This window comes from Monodelphis domestica, chromosome 1 (genome assembly GCF_027887165.1).
Source record: "Monodelphis domestica isolate mMonDom1 chromosome 1, mMonDom1.pri, whole genome shotgun sequence".
Lineage (NCBI taxonomy): Eukaryota > Metazoa > Chordata > Mammalia > Didelphimorphia > Didelphidae > Monodelphis > Monodelphis domestica.
Genome location: NC_077227.1, coordinates 295,799,686 through 295,820,698, shown reverse-complemented (window position 1 = coordinate 295,820,698; position 21,013 = coordinate 295,799,686). Strand labels below are relative to the sequence as shown.

The window sequence follows — 21,013 nt, the reverse complement described above, 5'->3', positions numbered from 1 at the left end:
TACTGATCAATATTTTTATTGCTTTATGATCTGAAAAGGTTGCATTTGTTATTTCTGCTTTTCTGCATTTGAGTGCCATGTTTCTGTGACCTAGTGTATGACCTATTTTTGTGAATGTGCCATGTGGTGCTGAGAAGAAGGTGTATTCCTTTTTGTTCCTATTTATTTTTCTCCATATGTCTTTTAACTCTATTTTTTCTAAGATTTCATTCACCTCCTTTACCTCTTTCTTGTTTATTTTTTGGTTTGATTTATCTAAATTTGATAGTGTTTGGTTCAAGTCTCCCACTAATATGGTTTTACTGTCTATTTCCTCCTTCAATTCTCCTAGTTTCTCCATTAGAAATTTGGATGCTATACCATTTGGTGCATACATGTTGATTAGTGATATTTCCTCATTTTCTATATTCCCTTTTAACAGAATATATTTACCTTCCCTATCCATTTTGATCAGGTCTATTTGTGCTTTGGCTTTGTCAGATATCATGATTGCAATTCTTGCCTTCTTTCTATCAGTTGAGGCCCAGAAGGTCTTACTCCATCCTTTAATTCTAACCTTGTGAGTATCAACCCGCCTCATATGTGTTTCTTGAAGACAACATATGGTATGGTTTTGGGTTCTAATCCAATCTGCTATTTGTCTACATTTTATGGGTGAGTTCATCCCATTCACGTTCAGAGTTATGATTGTCACTTGTGGATTCCCTGGCATATCTTTTTGATATCTTCCCCTAGTTCTGACCTTTCTTCCCTAGCTATATCCTTTCGAACCAGTGATTTACTTTAGGTCAGTCCCCCTAGTCCCATCCCTTGAGATGCTTCCCTTTCTACCCCCTCCCTTTTTATGCTCCCTTCCCTTCCCCCCTATCCTTCCCTCCCTTTTTGTACTCCTTCCCCCCTCCCCCTCCTTAATTTCCCTTTCTTTCTTACCCTGTTGGATAAGATAGAATTCAGGATCCCACTGGATCTAGATGTTCTTCCCTCTCAGAGTTGATTTCACCGAGAGTAAAGTTTAAGTAATGCCACTTTCATGCTCTCTTCCTCTCCTTCTCATATGAGAGATCTTCCCCTCCCCTTCCCATGTGTATCTTTGTATGGGAAAGATTATTCTATTTAGTCCCCCCACCATTTCTTGAAGTAAGTCTTAGTATTGTCGATGCTTCACCCCCCTTTCCCTTTCTTGGCCCCCTCTTTTACCAAATCTTCTTGATGCCCCAATCTTTTCCTATGCATGATTCTTCTGACTCTCTTATGGTGCATACAATTTTTGAGAGTTACACAATACATTTTCCCCACATATTAATATATATAATTTGATGTAAATGTAGTCCTTATATAAGAGAGTTTGACTTAAGGAAAAAGATAAGATTTATCTCCTTTTCCCTTTCTTTCATATTTACCTTTTCATGTTTCTCTTGCTTTCTGTGATTGGATATTGAATTTTCCACTAAGTTCTGGTCTTTTCTTAGCAAATGCTTGGAAATCTTCTATTTTGTTGAATGCCCATACTTTCTCCTGGAAGTATATAGTCAGGTTTGCTGGGTAGTTGATTCTTGGTTGGAGACCCATCTCTCTTGCCTTTCTAAATATAGTGTTCCATGCTTTGAGGTCTCTTAGTGTGTTAGCCACTAAGTCATGTGTGATCCTTATGGGAGCCCCCCTATATCTGAAGCTCTTCTTCTTGGTTTCTTGTTGGATTTTCTCCTTTTATTGGAAGCTCTTGATTTTGGCGAATACATTCCTGGGGGTTGTCTTTTGGGGATTTGTATAGAGGGTGTTCTATGAACCCTTTCTATTTCTATTTTGCCCCCTTGCTCCAGAACATGTGGGCAATTTTCTTCTATAATCTCCTGTAGTGTAGCATCGAGGTTTTTGTTTATCTCTGTTTTTTTCAGGCATACCAATAATTCTCACGTTGTGTCTTCCTCTGTTTCCAGGTCTGACCTTTTCAGTGAGATATTTTGTGTTTTCTTCTAATTCATTAATTTTTTGGCTTTGATTTATTGATTCTTGCTGTTTTGCATGTTCATTGTCTTCCAGTTGCTTAATTCTGGTTGTTAGGGGCTGGTTTTGCTTTTCAGCTTTGTCTGCCCTTCTATTAGATGCTTCCAGCTCTTTCTCCAATTGTGAAGTCTTGTCTATCAGACTGCTGATCTCTTTCTCCCATTTTTCATTCCAGAAGGTTTCCATCTTTTGGGCAAGCTCCAATTTGAGTTCTTCCAGAGCTTGTGGATAATTTCCATTTTGGGAGGCATGTTTTGATTTTGTTTGGTTTTCATCCTCTTTCTCTTCTTTTCCTTGGGAGCTACCGCCATAAAAGTTTTCAATAGTCACCTTTTTCCCTTTTTCCTGGAGGCTTGATTTTGGGCCATGTGAGCCATCCCTTTGGTGGTTTTATTATTTATTTTTGGTCTGGTGTCTGGGTGATATGGGCGGGTTTTCTGTGAATTTAGATTGCCTCAGACTACTTCTTCCCAGCCTCCAAGGTTTCTTAGAGCGCAGGCCCCTGTGCTCAGTGCGGCCGCCCCTTTGCTCAGCCCAGCCTCTCAGCACGGTCGCCCCTTTGCTCAGCGCAGCCTCTCAGCGAGGCCACCCCTTTGCTCAGTGCAGCCTCTCAGCATGGCTGCCCCTTTGCTCAGTGCAGGATTTTCCCGTGAAACCACCCTGAGAGGTCGTTTCCTTGCAGTCTTTAGATCCCAAGAACCCTGGTGTGCCCCCCCCCCCAGATAATCTCCTCACTCACTTGCTGTCCCAGTAAGAGCTCTGATACCTTACTCTGGTTTGGGGGGTAGGGAGGGGCGGCTCAATTCACGTTTTTGTGCAAGTTTTTCCTCCTTATAGTGTGGAAATGTTCAAGCCCCACATACCTTCATTTCTGTGGGGTGTAACAGTTAAAATTTAGGGGAGATGGGGAGACTGAGGCAGGTAGAAATTAGTTTCTCTCTGCAAGAAGTATTATATTTTTTAGAGGTTTATTAAAGGTTAAAGATTAAAGAATATGCAAGTAAGAAACATGTGCCTAGGCCAGAGGCCTAGACAAAATAACCTCACATCACGCAAGAGACCGCCTGCTCCAAAACGGAAGTCCAAAAAGACCCAAGAGCCTCCAAAGCCTTTGAATCAGCTTAAATCCCTTCTCGATCTTGGCCCAGGTGAGATTACAAGGCATTCTGGGGAAGTGGAGCAAAGGCTCGTGGGGATTGTAGTCCTGTATTCGAGTCTATTTTTTAACATACCCCCGGTGATCATTTTTGGAAAATTTAATTTTTCCCCAAAAGGATCATAAAAACATAATAAACTTAAAAGATTACAATAGTGTTAGGATAAGAGAAAAAAGAATAAAACCAATAATTGCTGAACACATTGACAAAAAGCCGTTAGGAGGCAGTCCCCTTTGGCATAAAAGTATACATACAAATAAATGTTCAATCAACCACACCCAAAGTTCAATTTTGTGCAACTTGTGGTCTGGAGGCTTCTTCATGGTGGCTTCTCCAACAGTTCAGTTCTGGATTCAGAGAGGTAGCATCTTCTTTACCTAAAATTCTTCTCAAAAGGAATTTAAACTTTGCAATTTAAATAATGATTTTTTTTTTTACATTCCCCCATGTTGTGGGTGATTGAAAGATTAAGAATCAGTTAGGGATGCATGGCTGAGGTATGAGGTATATGAATCAATTGGCAAGAGATATTAAAAAGACATCAGAAAATCCAAAAGAAAAATTTCTGGATGAAAATATAGACTATCAAAGTCTTATGTGTAAAAATTCCAAGTAGAAGAAAAATAAACCTATAACAGGTCCTTCAATCAGGGCCCAATCAAAATGATCTAAGTAATGATGCATTTACCCAATCAGTGCCAGGACTACAGAAAGGTACCACACTATGAGAGGCAGAAAAGGAAGGGACCAGATTATAGAAGCCATCTCCCCTAAATTTTAACTGTTACAGGGGTACTGGAGAGTCCCTCTGTTCTTCCAAAGGTGATTTTTATGCTCTTTTGAGGTAGTCTATTTTGTTCGGTGCTGGGGAGAGGAAGCGATTCACATCTAGATTGCAGCCATGTTAACCCGGAAGTCCCTGTCAATAGTTTTCTAATGAATAACTTATATATTTATTGGTGAACTGAAATGTTGGTGTAGTTCCTCAAAAGTATTTTGCTAGGGTACACAAAATTTAGAGCCTATAACTTAGTTTGGTTTGAAAAGTTGCTAACTCTGAAAGAATCTTCTTTATATTTAATCCAATTTGGATATGCAATCTGCAGAGATAAATATGAGAATATTTTTATTTTTGAAAAATCATGGTACAAAATACAAAGCCAATTAATAAATATTTTTAAAGTATGTATCTGTTTCTTTGTGAAGTATGAGTAACTCCAGTTTAGACATTTCCTGTCTTCTACTTAGCAATGGAAGGCTTTGTGGAAGAGGTAAGATTCTAGTTGTTGCTTGAGGATAAAAGGAATGAAAATGTGACAAATTGTTGAGAAATGGCATGCCACATGTTGGATCTAGAATGAAAGAAGACCCAAGATTTGGAGAAGAATGGTAGAATTATAGATAATAAGAAATTCATCCGAACAGAGAAGATACTTGAAAGGAGAAATAAGGTTGTCACCAAGAAAAATATTTACATGATAAATCAATTCAAGTCAGCAAATTACCTGACAAGTCAATTCAAGTAAGCAAACATTTATTAAATGTTTATTATGTGTCAGGCAAATACAAGTAAAAATAAAAAGAGCCTCTACTGCTAAGGCAGCTAGGTAGCATAGTGGACAAAGCACTGGTCCATGAATTAGAAAGACTCATATTTCTTAGTTCAAATCTAGTCTCAAGACACTAGCTTTGTGACTCTGGAACTCACTAAACCTTGTTTGCCTCAGTTCCCTCATCTGTAAATTGTTCTGGTGAAGGAAATGGCAAATCACTACAGTATCTTTGCTAAGAAAACCCCAAATGGAATCTCTAACAAAGAGCTGGTGACAACTGAAAAATATTATCAAGGAACTTATATTCTAATAAGGAAAGACAATATATAAAAAGGAGCTGAAAGAGATAGTGTCATTCTCATGGAACTGGGAGGCAATGGTCACAAGACCAAAAACTAAAGCATGAAAAAACTGAGCCATTCCTAAAAATTGGAAATTCTAGGAGGATCTCCTGAGTGAAAGAAGAGGCACACAAGGACAGAGGAAGCAGCATGGTGGCAAAATCCATAGACAAAACTATTTAAGTGCTAAACTCTACATCAGTCCATCTTCTCGGCCAGGAAGAAATTACTTCATTGAATATATTTTTCTTCTTGGTGAGAATGAAATAGTTAATTTAAATTGCATGATTGTTTTAAATTTTTTTTATTCTTTTTTAAAACTTATTTATTTAGAATACTTTTCTGTGATTATGTGATTTATTATTTTTCCCACCCCTCCTCCCTCACCCCTTCCAAAGAAGACAAGCAATTCCACTGGATTATACATGTATCATTGTTCAAATTCTATTTCCATGTTATTCATATATGTACTAAAGTGATCTTTTAATATCAAACCTCCAATTATATCCCCATCAAACTACATTACTGATCATATGTTTTTCTTCAGCATTTCTACTCCCACAGTGCTTTTTATGGACATGGATAGTGTTCTTTCTCATAAGTTCTTCTGGGTTGTCCTAGATCCATTGCTAGTAGTAGAAATGTCTATTACATTCAATTGTGCCATAATGTATCAGTCTCTCTATACAATGTTCTCTTAGTTCTCCTTTTGCTCTGCGTCAATTCCTGGAGGTCTTTCCAGTTCACATGGAATTCTTCCAGTCCATCATTCCTTTCAGCACAATAATATTCCATCACCATCAGATACCACAATTTGTTTAGCCATTCTCCAATCAATGAACACCACTTCTGTTTTCCAAATTTTTACCAACACAAAGAACATGGCTATAAATATTTTTGTACAAATATTTTTCCTTATTACCTCTTTGGGGTAAAAACACAGCAGTGGTATCGCTGTATCAAAGGGCAAGCATTCTTTTAAAGCCTTTTGGACATAATTCCAAATTGTCTTCCAGAATGGTGGGATTAATTCACAACTCCACTAACAGAGTATTAGTGTCCCAATTTTGCCATATCCACTCCAACATTTATAACTTTTCTTCACTGTCATATTGACCACTCTGCTAGGTGTAAGGTGATACCCCGATATTGTTGTCATTTTCATTTCTTTAATCAGAAGGGATTTAGAACACTTTTTCATGTTCATATTGATAGTTTTGATTTCATTGTATGAAAACTGCCTATTCATGTCCCTTGACTATTTGTCAAATGAGGAATAGCTTGATTTTTTGTATAACAGACTTAGTTCCTTATATATTTGGGAAATTAAACCTTTGTTGGAGGATTTGGTTATAAAATGTTTTCTCCAGTTTGTTGCTTTCCTTCTAATTTTGTTTGCATTGGTCTTGTTTGTACAGAAATATTTTAATTTCATGTGATCAAAATAATTCATTTCATATTACTTACTATTTTCTATCTCTTGCTTGGTCTTACATTCCTTCCTTTCACACAGATCTGACAGGTATACAATTCTATGTTCACCTAATTTATTTATGATTTCACTCTTTATATTTATGTCATTTATCCATTTTGAATTGTTCTTAGTATAGGGTTGTCAGATGTTGATCTAGACCTGATATTTCCCATACTGTTTTCCAATTTTCCCAACAGTTTTTGTCAAATAGTGAGTTCTTGTCCCAAAAGCTGGGATCTTTGGGTTTATCAACCAGTAACTTTCTGAGGTCATTAACCCCTAGTCTATTCCATTGATCAACCTTCCTATCTCTTAGCCATTATCAGATTGTTTTGGTGACCACTGTTTTATAGTACAGTTTAAGATATGATATTGTTAGGCCCCCATTCTTCAAATTTTCCCCATCATTTCCCTTGATATTCTTGATCTTTTGTTCTTTCAGATGAACTTTGTTTTAATTTTTTTTCTAATTCTATAAAAAAGTTTTTTGATACTTTGATAGGTATGGCACTGAATAAGTAAATTGATTTTAGTAGTATTGTCATTTTTATTATATTAGCTCATTCTACCCATGAGCAATTAATGTATTTTCAATTATTTAGACCCAGTTTTAATTGAGTGAAAAGTGTTTTGCAGTCATATTCATATAATTCCTAAATATTTTAGGATAGATTCCTAAATATTTTATATTGTCCAAAGTGGTTTAAAATAGGGTTTCTCTTTCTAACTCCTGCTGCTGAGTTGTGTTGGAAATATATATAGAAATGCTGATGATTTGTGTGGGTTTATTTTGTACCCTGAAACTTTGCTAAAGTTATTAATTGTTTCTTTTTAGTTGATTTTCTAGGATTCTAGGATTCTTTAAGTACACCATCTGCAAAGAGTGATCATTTAGTTTCCTCATTGCTTTCTTTGATCAATTTCTTTTTCTTCTCTAATTGCTACTGCTAGCATTTCTATAACATTATTAAATAATAGAGGTGATAATGGGCATGATCCTAATCTTGTTGGGAAGGCTTCTAACTTTTCCCCATTGAAGATGATACTTGCTAATGGTTTTAAATATATACTGTTTATTATTTTGAGGAAGGTTCCTTCTATTCTTATACTTTCTAATGTTTTCAATAGGAATGGGTTTTGTATTTTGTCAAAGGTCTTTTCTGTATTTATTGAGATAATCATTTTATTTCTGTTGGTTGATTATTGATATGGTCAATTATGTTATTATTAGATTGTATAAGGGAAAGAGACAAGAGAGAAACATCTAAATATTTTAAGTTTATTGATGGGAATGGGAGAGGAACAACAAAGGTGAAGGAAAAGTTCTTAATCTTATCCCCAAACCTAAATGTCCTTATTAATATCCTAATGTCTAACTTATCTAGGCTAAATAAGTTAAGTTCCCCCAAACAGAACCTCACAGAACAGAGTTCAGTAAATGAGCCAAGATCCCAAATGTAATGTCCAAAGTAGCTCCAGCAGAGAAGTTCTTCTTTGGTCTTCCTTATAGCTACCAGCAGCTAGTTCAAACAGGTTTTCTCCTCTCAAGCTGGTATCTCCAAAAGGGGCCAGAAAATTTGTAGAAAAGATGGAAATCACAGCTACCTCCAAACTTCCCCCAGAAGTCTGTTTTTTTTCAGTTGGGACTTCAGAATCTTGACCCAGGCTCCCATGTGATTTTCTGTCACATGTCCTTGTCAATCAAATGCAGTTCATTTTGCAGAATCATTTTGCAATCTTTCTTTGCTTACTACAATTATGTAGATAGTTTTCCTAAAATAAACCATCTTTGTGTTCCTGGTATAAATCCCACCTGGTCAGAGTGAATAATCCTTGTGATAACTTGCTGTAGTCTTTTTGCTAGTATTTCATTTAAGATTGTTACTTCTATGGCAATTAAGGAGATTGGTCTATAGTTTTCTTTCTCTGTTTTTGGTTTGCCTGGCTTTGGCATGAAAACCATATTTTGTGTCATAAAAAGAATTTGGTAAGACTCTTTCCTTATTTTGTCAAATAATTTGTACAGTATTGGAATTAGTTATTCTTTAAATGTTTGATAGAATTCACTTGTGAATAAATCTGGCCCTGAGGGTTTTTTTCTTAGAAAGTTCCTTAATGGGTTGTTCACCTTCTTTTTCAGAGATGGGATTATTCAAGTATTCTATTTCCTCTTTTGTTAATATAGGCAATTTATACTTTTGTAAATATTCACCCATTTCACCCAGATTGTCAAATTTATTGACATATAATTAAGCAAAATAACTCCTAATAATTGCCTTAATTTCCTCTTCATTATAGCTGAGATCACCCTTTTCATTTTTGATACTGTCAATTTGATTCTCTTCTTTCTTTTTTAATTATATTAACAAGTACTTTGTCTATTTTATTTGTTTTTATGAAGTACAAGCTCCTAGTCTTATTTATTAGTTCAATAGTTATTTTAATTTAAATTTTATTGATTTCACCTTTAATATTTAGGATTTCCAATTTAGTTTTTATATGGAGATTTTTGTTTTCTTCTTTTTCTAAATTTTTAAGTTGCAAGCCCAAATCACTGATCTCCTCCCTCTCAATTTTGTTTCTATACACACTCAGAGATGTGAATTTTCCCCTGAGTACTGCTTTGATTGTTTCCCATAGATTTTGATATGTGGTCTCCTCATTGGCATTCTCTTTAATGAAGTCCCTAATTGTTTCTATAATGTTTTTTGACCCACTAGTTTTGAAGAATTGTATTACTTAGTTTCTGATTAATTTTAAATTTTCCTTTCCATGGACCCTTGATAATTATAATTTTTAAAGCAGTATGATCTGGAAAAGTTACATTTATTGTTTCTGCTTTTTTGCATTTGTTTTCAATATTTTTCTGCCAAAGTACATGGTTGATCTTTGTATCTATACCATGTATTACTGAGAAGAAGTTATATTCCTTTTTATCCCTGTTCAATTTTCTCCAGATATCTAATAGCTCTAATTTTTCTAACATTTCATTCACTTCCCTTACTTTCTTATTTTTTTTTATTTAACTAGTTCTTAAAGGGAAAGGTTGAGATTCCCCACTAGTATGGTCTTACTATCTATTTCCTCCTTAAGCTTCTTTAATTTCTCCTTTAGAAATCTAGATGCTATACCATTTGGTGCATAAACATTTAGTTATGATATTTTATTGTTTATAGTACCTCTTAACAAAATGTAATTTCCTTCCTCATCTCTTTTAATCATATCAATTTCTACTTTAGCTTTGTCTGGATCATGATTGCTACTCCTGCTTTTTCTTGTTTTTGTTTTTTTTGCTTTAGATGATGTATAATAAATTCTGCTCTAGCCTTTTACCTTTAATTTGTGTGTCACCCTGCTTCAAATGTGTTTCTTCTAAACAACATATAGTAGGATTCTGGTTTTTAATCCACTCTTCTCTTCACTTCTATTTTATAGGTGAGTTCATCCCATTCACATTCAGAATTATGATTACTAACTCTGTATTGCCCTCCATCATATTATCTCCTTTAGGTCCTGCTGTATTCCCTTTCTCCCTCTTCCTCCTCACCAGTATTTTGCTTTTTGTTCACTCTCACTTTTTACTCCTCCCTCCATTTACCTCCCTCTTTCCTTGTCTTATTCCCCTTTTATTTTTCTGTAGGCTAAGATAAAATTCTATGCTGCACTAAGTATACTTGTTTTTCCCTCTCTGAGCCAGTTACAATGAGAGTAAAGTTTAAACATTGCCCATCACCATTAAGCATTAGTCAGAGAGGATCCTCATAATTACATGGAATAGTTTTGGTTCACTCCACCCCAAGAAGTCTATAATTAGTTTTTGATTGAATCACTATAAATGTTTTAACCAAACATTCAAATGATTTTTCTGGTGATTGTGCCAAGGTTCAGAACCATTAGGAATGTATTCTATCATATGTTCTTTCCTTTATAGTCTAGATTTAAGGATAACAAATCAACTGCCAGTGTTTAATGAAATCTTCAATGCTATGCAGATTCTTATTAGAATGTGGAAAAATAAGTTTTTACTTAATAATGCAGATAGTATTATCATGTTTGATAAATATATAGCTGTAAGTTATTCCAAAATCAAAAAATGTTATTTAAACATTTGTTGTTTTAATTATAAAATTTTAAATCTTCTATAAAAATAAATTCAACATTTTTCTACAAAAATACATCATATTCAATAATTTACATAGGTCTTCTAAATACCAATATGAAGTACATTTTAACTAGTTTTCATTGTTAGGAAGAAAGAGTCTATAAATTCTTATGGGAAATATAAAGAACATATGTTTATTAGTACCAACTGCTTCTCTCTGCTTCTAACTCATTGTTTTTTGAGTTTTTATTTGTTTTTGTTTTAATTCAAACACTATCTGGAAGAGAACCTCTGTCTCCATGACCACTGGGATAAAAATAAAATAGGATGAATTTTTTGAAATTTTCTTTTAAAGTCTGTCATAAAAAAATGAAACTGAATTCTATTTATTTATATTAGCCAAGCTTGACCTCACAGAAAGGTTGAGAAAATACATTCTCTGTACTCTTTATGGGATTGTGGGGCCTATGAGTCTTAAATACTGAATATTTTATAAATTGGTACAGTAATTTGATTTTCCAAAATTTTCCTTTTTATTTTTATAATCTTTGTTAAATAGAAGGGCTTACTAGAAAGTTGAGAAGAGAGGAATATATATATATGTATGTATATAATAGTGATATTAAAAAACAAAGATAAAATAAGATTTTAAATGCATTTTAAGTAGTTCAAACTGACTCCTAGAAATGTACACATTTAAGATCTCTGTTATTAAATATCAATCACTCACAAAAAAACATAGTGAAACAAGTGGGAATGCAACTATGGAATCTACTGTTTACATTCAGCAGAAAAGCAGCAGAATTTTCATAACCACTAAAATGTATTTTGGAAATTTTCCTAGCAAGATTTTGACAGAATATGTTATAAGAAATCACTTGTATCATCATTTCTAGTTCCTCTAAAGTGGAGTTCCAAGTCAAAAATAATGAAAATTCCACTTATGACCAGTCTTTTCCACTGCATCTGATTAGTATTAAATAATCTTTCTTTTTTTTAAAGCAGCAGACACTTTTTGTTATGTAGAAAAATAAATTCACCAGCTGTTTTGTTTGCAAATGACAGTTGAAAATATTCTTATACTAACTTAGTATTTTGTGGTTTCTTTTAAGCCTTAGAAAAATTCTTTCTTAGAACTGATACTAAGCCGAATACATTTTGAGGAACTACACCAATATTTCAATTCACTGATAGATATCTAAGTTCTTCATTAGAAAACTATTGTCAATTTATATTTCACTGGCAGTAGGGGGTGGAAGAGCATTAAGGCTAGGCAATTGAAGGTAAGTCTAGAGTCACACAGTTAAGAAGTATCTGAGATCAGATTTGAAACCAGGTCTTTCTGTCCTTAGACCTGACTCTATTCATCTAGTCACCAGCCACTCAGTTGCCCCAATTTAGTATTTCTGCAGTGCCTACTCATTGAAGCAATAATGTGCCCTAGAATGGTTTTTAATTTTGTTTAGTATCTAGGTTTTTAAAAAGTGATAAGTGATAAGAAAGTTATAAAACACAGAATAAATTTAAATTTGTTATGGATACATTTTGTCAACATACTCCTGAATATATCCTCTGACATTATTTTACAAATAACTCACATTGTGTACGGTCAGTTTATTTTAACAGTTATAGAGAAGTTAAATGAAATTTCCAGGATCTAAAACTAACTTCATAGGACCAGATAGGAATCCAATTTCTTTGTCTGGACAGTAGGCCAGTCCAGTATTTTCTTCTTTGAGCCATTTGAATTTTACATTAGTCTTTTATTACAAAGGCTGAAGCTTGAGAGTGTTTTGTTGTCTGCTGTTAGAAAAAAAACCAAACCTTTAATATATTTTTAATGAGAAAATACTGAAGAGTAATAACATATCAAGAGAGAAAGTGAAAACTATGAGTATGTAGATAATCTCTACTTATCATCATCCTTATACAAAAACTCTGAAAAGAATTTTGTTGCCTAGGTATACATTTGCCAATTAATTATCTAGGGTAGTGATGGCAAATCTTTTAGAGACTGTGTGTCATGCCCCCCCCCCCTCCCACTGAGTGCTTGGGAACTCCTTGCCTCCCCTCACTTCACACAGGGGAGGGAGAAAGCACTACCATTAGATTGCTTTGTGGAAGAGCGGGTGAAGTGAGGAATGTCCTCAGCAAGTGTAGAGAGAGTGAAGGAAGTGACCCAAACACCCCACTACCCTCTGGTTCTACCTTCCACAAGCTGCCCACCTTACCCTAGATAAGGGACAGTGGAAGTGCTCCCATTTCTTGGGCTGAGGGGTGGGTGATGTGAGAAATGTCCTCAGCACAGGTGAAGAGGGGGAGGGGAGTTGCTCTAGCATTCTGCTCCCCTCTAGCTCTGCTGCCTATGAGACACTCATCTTACGCCTGTGCACTAACTTTGGGCAACTGGGCAAAGGGGGTGGGTGATATGAAAAGCATGGTGGAGAGGGGGAAGAGAGAAGCTCTGCCCAAGTCCCTCTGCCTTTTTAGTAAAAAAACTGTGGGAGTAGGGGAGGGTGGCATGCTTGCCTACAGAGAGCCTTCTGTATGCCATTTTTGGCATGCATGCCATAGGTTTGTCATCACTTGTCTAGGATAAAAGCTTTGGTCTTTAGCTCTTTTGGTTCTCACTTGGTGAAATCTACTTTCAACAGTAAATTTCAACATGAAAAATGTCAAAATGACAAAAGAGAAATTTACTAATTATAACATTTTGGAAGAATAAAACCCATGCTATTTAAAATGTCAGAAGAGAGAGCACACACACACATACACAATATGTATATATATATATATATATATATATATATATATACATACATACATAAATTTCTGTTTCCATTCACACCTTCACAAATATTGGACTTAGAGAATCTCCTGTTTTGTTCTTGCCCCAAGTCCCTTGCGATTTAAAGAAAGGACATATATACCCCTTCCCTATTGGGTCAGAATTTATGCTTAGTGTAATTGGTAAGAGTTTTTACATAGGTTGCAGATTTCTGATATCTAGTTTGCATTGATTCAGACACAGATTCAGAAGAGCAGGCCCTCACTTTTCCATCATCTTCAGAAAGATTACAGCTCCGAAGGATGAGCCCTTTCTCATCAACCCTTAATCTACAGCCCAACTTTTCTGGGAGATCCTGCTTTGATATCCGATCTTCAGCCCACCAACTGAGTTTACATTCTTCTTTACAGTCTCTGAATGCACCAGGTAAGCTGAGCATATCTGATGTTTTCTCTTGAACTTTGTGCCCTTCGGGCATTTCTGAAATAATTTATTTTGTTCTTGAAATATATGTACACATTACAAAGGGATAGTAATTCTCTATCTATGGCCTGCTTCTAGGGTAGAAAGGATTTGAATAATGAAGTTATCTGTTGTGTCAGTGTAATGTAACAACTAAACCATTTGAGCTGCTATTAATGTCTATATTTAGAAGTAAGCTTTCCACATTACTGAAAATATTCCTTTTGCTCATATTTACACTTTTTGCTCATATTTTTCCTTACAAATTATTCTGGTTTTTTTTTAACAATTTCATGAGTTAGGGGGCAGCTGGGTAGCTCAGTGGATTGAGAGCCAGGCGTAGAGACGGGAGGTCCTAGGTTCAAATCTGGCCTCAGCCACTTCCTAGCTGTGTGACCCTGGGCAAGTCACTTGACCCCCATTGCCTAGCCCTTACCACTCTTCTGCCTTGGAGCCAGTACACGGTATTGACTCCAAGACGGAAGCTAAGGGTTTAAAAAAAAAAACAATTTCATGAGTTAGTCATTCTGTTAAAATATATTATTAGGATTAAAATTCTCTGGAGACTTAATATATTAATATATAATTATTTATTAGAGAGTAAAAGTTGGAGTTGGAGATAGAGATAGAGAAATAAACATAATTGGGGCCCATTTCTGAGTTTGTTACTGGTGTCTTCTTTCACTAGCCAAGAGAAGTCACTCCAGGAAAAGTCAAAAGGGCCATACTGCTTCTTATCTAAAGCCAGTCAAGTTCCTAGACCAAACACAAGAGCTAAAAAGCCAAAAAGACCTTGTTGCTTCCTTTAATACCCTTTCTTATAATGCCAATGGTGTCCTTCTGGGTCTTCCTGGTTGGACAGACTTGACCTTAGTCCATGTCAGAGGCCAGTCTTTAGGATGCCAGGAGTCATGGGGGACAAGAGGCAAGCATTTTACAGAATGCCAGGGAGCAATGATGCCCGATGCATTAATGCCTGATCAAAAGGGTAGGATTGAGATCTGAGACTGAGATGGATTTTCAAAATTTTCCCTTTTTTAAAAAGGAAAAAGAGGTATAATATATATTAAATTCACAGAATAAAATGGCATGGTCCCAGCTCAGTTCACTCACCACAGGATAGCATTTTAAAGAGTAGATCAGCATATGTAGCCAAAGTAGGCTTATTTAACACAGTATTGAGATACCTTTAGACAAAATTCTGACAATTAGGTTGAAAAGAACTAAAATTATCTACTTGCATGACAAAACTTCCTCAGCTAAAAGATGGAACCTACCACAAATATAATAAGAGTAATTAAGTAACTACAATCCACAATGTCTGATAATCTAAACACCTGCTTCACTTGCCATCAAGGTAAATTATAACAGATTTTGAATGTAGTGCTTTTACGTGGCTGGATCAGTTTAATAAACAGAACTTAGAAAATTTGTTCAAGCTACACACGTTTAATTTCTTCAGAACTATTTTATAAACCATGGATGCACTTTTGGATGCATGGATGCATATTGCACTTTTCCAAAGGTTTCTTTTCACTTTTTTCCCCTCACTCATATTTAAAAATGAAAAAGAACACACCATGTCAGTCAAAATAATATGCAGGGATTTAAAGCTTTAGTAAGCATGTCTTTTTTTCCTGTTGTTTCTCTCTTCCACACATGCCTTTTTTTAACCAAAATTTTTACCCATTTCTGATGTTCTTTCACAGTTATGATATATATATGTATATATACACATATATCAAGGATAAAAGGTATTGTGGTTTGAATTGATTGGTAAATGTATTTAACAATATTGTAACAGTTATGAGTTTTACGTGATATTTTGAACTTAAAAATAAAATAACTTTAGGACATCTGTTTCTAAAGAGAATAAATATAAACATCATTAATTAAAAATAAGTAACAAGTTCTAAGTTGATCCTATATAACTGCTTGGAAGGAACTTCTAATTAGATTAGGAAAAATTATAGCTTCATTTTATTCATTGGGACTTAATTCATAGCTAGTAATTTAGGCTTTGAATTGAAGCTAAGCATGAAAAATAAATAGGGATTATACAATGGAAACAATTTTTATTTTATTCTAGTAAAATACTAACTAAAAATAGGGTTAAATTCTTTACATCATAATTCAGTCATTGGACTTTCTATCATTGGGTGTTATACATGACAAAACAAATTTCTGATTTTTTTGGTTTATATTAAGAACAAAATATTTCTCCTTCAAAATATATTATTAGAAAGCAGTTTTTATTATGCTTTATTGAATGGATATGGTGAAGTATTTTATTTCCTTTCTCAAAATTCCATTTCCAGATTTATAAGACTCTTTTAATGCCATTCCAAATTTTAGGTCTAATGGAAATAAAAATAGGAAAGTTTATTGGCACATAATGAAATAATCTCTTCTGGAAAACAGTAGAATATTCCTGGTTGAAATAGCATAGGTATATTTCATATCATAGCTATTTATATAACAATATAAAATATCTGATATCTAGAAGGAATAAAGCTCTCAGAGAATCTCTTTAACGAATTGAAAAATGATTTCAGTATTTATAATAATCTCCATATTTCTTAAGTGATAAATACATATGTGGTATATTCTTATCTGGTTATGTTGGTAAAATTGAAGTAGATTAGCATAATAACTACAGTTGAATTATAATATGAGATTATAGCAACACTATGATAAAATAGTTATAAATAACAAAATTTTTCCACTTCGGGCAAGAAAATAATATTCTTTTTTAATGTAAGTTTCTTACTATGGTACCTTATGAAGAAGTCGTAGAAAATAAAATGATATGGTTTTGAACTACATGAACTACATATATTCAAAGAGACTGAAAGAGGGTTATTGCATGATTCAAATGTCGGCTTTTCACATTTTAAAAGTATACCACAGATTTCATGGAACAAAGTTAAGTAGTAAGTTGGTATAGGAAGAGGAAAAGAGAAGGTTTCCAGTTTTTGATGAATCAAGTATATATTAGTTTTATTCACAATGTTATGTATATTGTAAATAATTTCTTAAGACTGCCTACTTTTTCTTATCTTTGATGAATATAATATGCTGTCTCTTTATAGGATGCAATTTTGAGACACAATCAGCACCTTTCTCCCAATTAGGTAAGTATTACTTATCATAATTAAGATTTATTTTATTTTATGTTATGTCCATCAGTTTCCTTCACAGAGTAAATGGATACTTACTTTAATTCAAGATAACTGACTAACCATTCTTCAGGTTCCTTTATACCAACCTTTTTATTCCCTTTATGAAAAGAATTTAAATATATTTATATTTCTATGTGGCATCAGATAAAATTCTAATGCCTTCTAGTTTTCTTATACATTAACTCAGAATGTTATTTTGTCAAAACTTATTGATAATACAAACCATCCCAAAAAGTGATGCTTTGTATAGGTTTGTAATGTTCTTTCTCTTCCCCAAAGTAGTGTAATCTCCCCCAAAAGGAAAGAATAATTGTAATAACCGGAATTTATATAGTGCTTTAAGGTAACAAAGCACTGTCCATAACATTATTGTAAATGCTTATTTTCTTATAAATGACTATTTGACTTCCTGTTTCTCTCCCCCATGACATTCATTTGGAATGACAACAGTTGACATAAAAAAGCTGGTAGCAGGTAAGAAATAAACTATGTTACATTTTTTAAATGCAGAAATCTGAGTGCATGACAGATTTTTATGAAGAGGTTCAATAAAACAGTGAATAAATCTGTTAAAAAGTATTATTTTTAAAATAGTATTTAGGAATTAGAACTTGGAGCATAATCATCTGCTGTGTTTTTTAATCCATTCTTATTGAAAGCCAATAGTAAATTTTATGTCTGAGACTTAGAAGACAAATTATCCAATTATGATGGAAGGAATTCATGTAGTTTCTCCCCTATGGCCAATTCATGAAAATTGAAGCCATAAATATTGATTTTTGTCAAACAACTTTTCACTTTTCAGTAGAGCCAAGAATAATACTGAACTTTATTAGTTACATTGAAAGGTCTATTGATTATTTTTGTTTTCCTTTTTCCATGTATGATTTTATACTTTACACTTTCACTTTCCTTTTCATACCTTCACCTTCATTCAACTTTTTTTGTTTCCAATGGTATTATTCTGAGAAGTCACTAATTGAAGGAAGGCATTTGTTGGCAGTATAGTTTGAGCAAAAGACCCTTTCCCAAAGATATACCTAGTTAGACAGTTATCTGGCTCTTTGAGCCTATTTCTATATGAAGTGGCCAACACTTCAGTTTCACATCATTTATTTTGGCTCTAGGAACTTTATTCCTATATAGCCAGGTATCTGGACATAAAGGTTCTCATATTATGTAGGAATTGTTAATAGACTACTTACTGGTTCAGTCTTGATAACTATATTCCCTTTGTGTTTTTCCCAGTTGCTTGGTTTGCATTTGACCCTGGCTCTGCACACTCTGACATTATCTTCTCCAATGACAACCTGACTGTGACCTGCAATAGCTATGATGATCGTGTTGTGCTAGGAAAGACTGGATTCTCTAAAGGAGTCCATTATTGGGAGCTGACAATTGATCGTTATGACAACCACCCAGATCCTGCTTTTGGTGTGGCCTGTATTGATGTGATGAAAGATATGATGTTAGGAAAGGATGACAAGGCTTGGGCAATGTATGTGGACAATAATCGGAGCTGGTTCATGCACAACAATTCACACACCAACAGGTACCCTCCAGCTGTCAACTTGCCAAAAGTAAAGCATTCATGTTGTTTCTAGTCAGAAAATAAGAACCACCGTAAAGCTCTTACTTTCTCTTTTTCACTTTGTCTCCTAGTTTATTCTTTATTCCTGTATTCATTTAGTGGTAATATTTTAATCTTGATCAGAGATCTGCTCTTGCAAAATGAAGTCAGTAAAGGTATTATGTATATGCAAAAAAAATTACCTCTTTGGAAACAAAAATCCCCTTCCTTATTAATTTAATTAAATACATATTTATTCAGTTCCTTTTGCATAAAGGCACTGTGATAAGTGCTGAAATATATGATGTAGAGATATAAAACACACTCTCTATTGATGTCTTTACATTCTTATAGAAAATAAGTCATGCACACACATGACTCCAAGCTGGAAAAGAATAAATGCATGATAATTAAAAAGAAAAAAAGGCTTAAGAGATTCAGAGAATAAAGTACAATATGCAGATAGAAGGCATTAATAAGTGTTTCATGAAAAAAAGTAGCAACTGAATGATTATACAAGTTGCTCTATTACTTCATCTTTGCTAGTTGGAAATTGGATATAATGAAAATTAAGCAACTAATTTAATAGGAAACTTTGAGAACTGTTAAGTTGACCACATTTAGGAAGATATTGGAACTTCATTAAATAATATGTTGACTCTATTTTACTAACCTGTGTTTATCCTAGTAAGCCTTTTTTTGCATATGGGTGGAATTGTAAAGGCAGTCTATCTTTAATACATAATGTATTCATGTCTAAGAACATAGAGCATTCTACTGTTTCTTGTGAGAAATAGAAGCTTGAAACTCTGGTGCGTAGACTGTTCCAAAGGATTAAAATAGACAATGAAGAATCAGTAGATGACATTTCTTAAAACTTTGTATATGGTTGTGGGGGCAGAACCAAGATGATGGAGTAAACAAGAGCAGCTCCATGTCACCATGAGAATCCTCTCTGATCAAGATTAAAATATTACCACTAAATGAATACAGGAATAAAGAACAAACTAGGAGACAGAGTGAAACAACATTCAAGAAAAAAATCCAAAAGGTAGGCAGAGAAAATCTGAGACACTGGGGCAAGAGGAAAGCAGAGCCAGCAAGAGGAGGGAAAAGGAAGTCAAGAACAAGCCAAACTCTCCCATCCCACATCAGCTGTCACAGGTTCAGAAACTAAGTCCAAGCCAACATTCAAACCCTGAGATCCTACTGAGGCAAATACTGGTACAAACCAACCCTTGAAATTTCAAGCCTGTGGAGAAGTTCAGAGTCCCTAGCCCAGGGTAATCTGGGCTGAAGTAGGTTGATCTGTGTGGACTCAAAGATAGGATTCCCAGTGTGGGCTTGGGATGAGGACATAATTGACAATTTGGGGTGAGGACATAGTTCATGGGGGGTGGGTGAGCAGGAGGAGACAGTATTTTTGCCCAAAACTAAGGGCAGAACTCCCAAGACAGGGACAGGATAATCAAGGGTGTGCCTGATTGGATCAAGTACACAGTGAGATCAAAAACTTGAGCCTATGTTTGGGAAATAGCCCCTAACCAAATCAAGTTCAGAGTGTGATGAAAAGCTTAAACCCAAGCCTGAGGCAAGTCTTTAAGCTATCAGCATCTCCAGGGTCAATTTGGAGGGGGCTCTCAGAGCTCTCAGCCTTCAGCCCATCACATCATCTTCCAAGAACTGAAACTGGTAAAAACCCTGAGAATAAGCTGAGATAGTTCCATAACATCAGGAAAGGACTGAAGTTTAAGAGGCTACCCCCTGTTAGCCAGAAAACAAAACTTACCCATAATTAGATAGAAAAAATGAGCAAACAACAAAAAATCACCTAATTCTAAAGAACTTTTATGGAGACAAAGAGCAAGGTACAGACACAGAAGGGAACAGTGAAAGCAAAGCAAACACATGCAAAGTTCAAAAGAAAACATGGATTGGACACAAATTCTGAAAAAGTCCCCAAAAGACTGGAAAAACCAATTAAGAGAAGCAGAGAGAAATGAAAGTGATGCAAGGAAAAACAAAAGTGATATAAGAAAAAAATGGGTCAATTGAAAAAGTAGTACCAAAAACTGACAGAGTAAAATCAGACCTTAAAAATCAGAATTAACCATCTAAAAATTAATGATTTGATGAGAAACCAAGAAACAATAAAGCAGAATCAAAAGAATGGAAAAAAAAACAAAGGAAAGCATGAAATATCTCATTAAAAAACTGACCTAGAAAATAGATCTTGGAGAGACAGTTTGAGAATTATTGGATTATCTGAAAGCCATGATCAAGAAAAAAACCTTGGACATCATATTACAAGAAATTATCAAAGAAAACTGCCCAGAGATCCTCAAACAAGAAAATAAAATTGAAATTTAAAGAATTCACA

At 34.5% G+C, this 21,013-nt stretch overlaps 1 protein-coding gene across 1 annotated transcript in view; it reads left to right on the top strand.

Moving 5' to 3' along the window:
* Window positions 1–21,013, top strand: part of TRIM9 (tripartite motif containing 9) — a 240,804-nt gene that overhangs the window by 205,540 nt on the left and 14,251 nt on the right. The window contains exons 8-11 of the mRNA XM_007473218.3: window positions 13,657–13,845; window positions 16,974–17,015; window positions 17,514–17,537; window positions 18,312–18,615. Of these exons, the coding sequence (XP_007473280.1) occupies window positions 13,657–13,845; window positions 16,974–17,015; window positions 17,514–17,537; window positions 18,312–18,615 (559 nt within the window). The remainder of the gene's footprint in view (window positions 1–13,656; window positions 13,846–16,973; window positions 17,016–17,513; window positions 17,538–18,311; window positions 18,616–21,013) is intronic.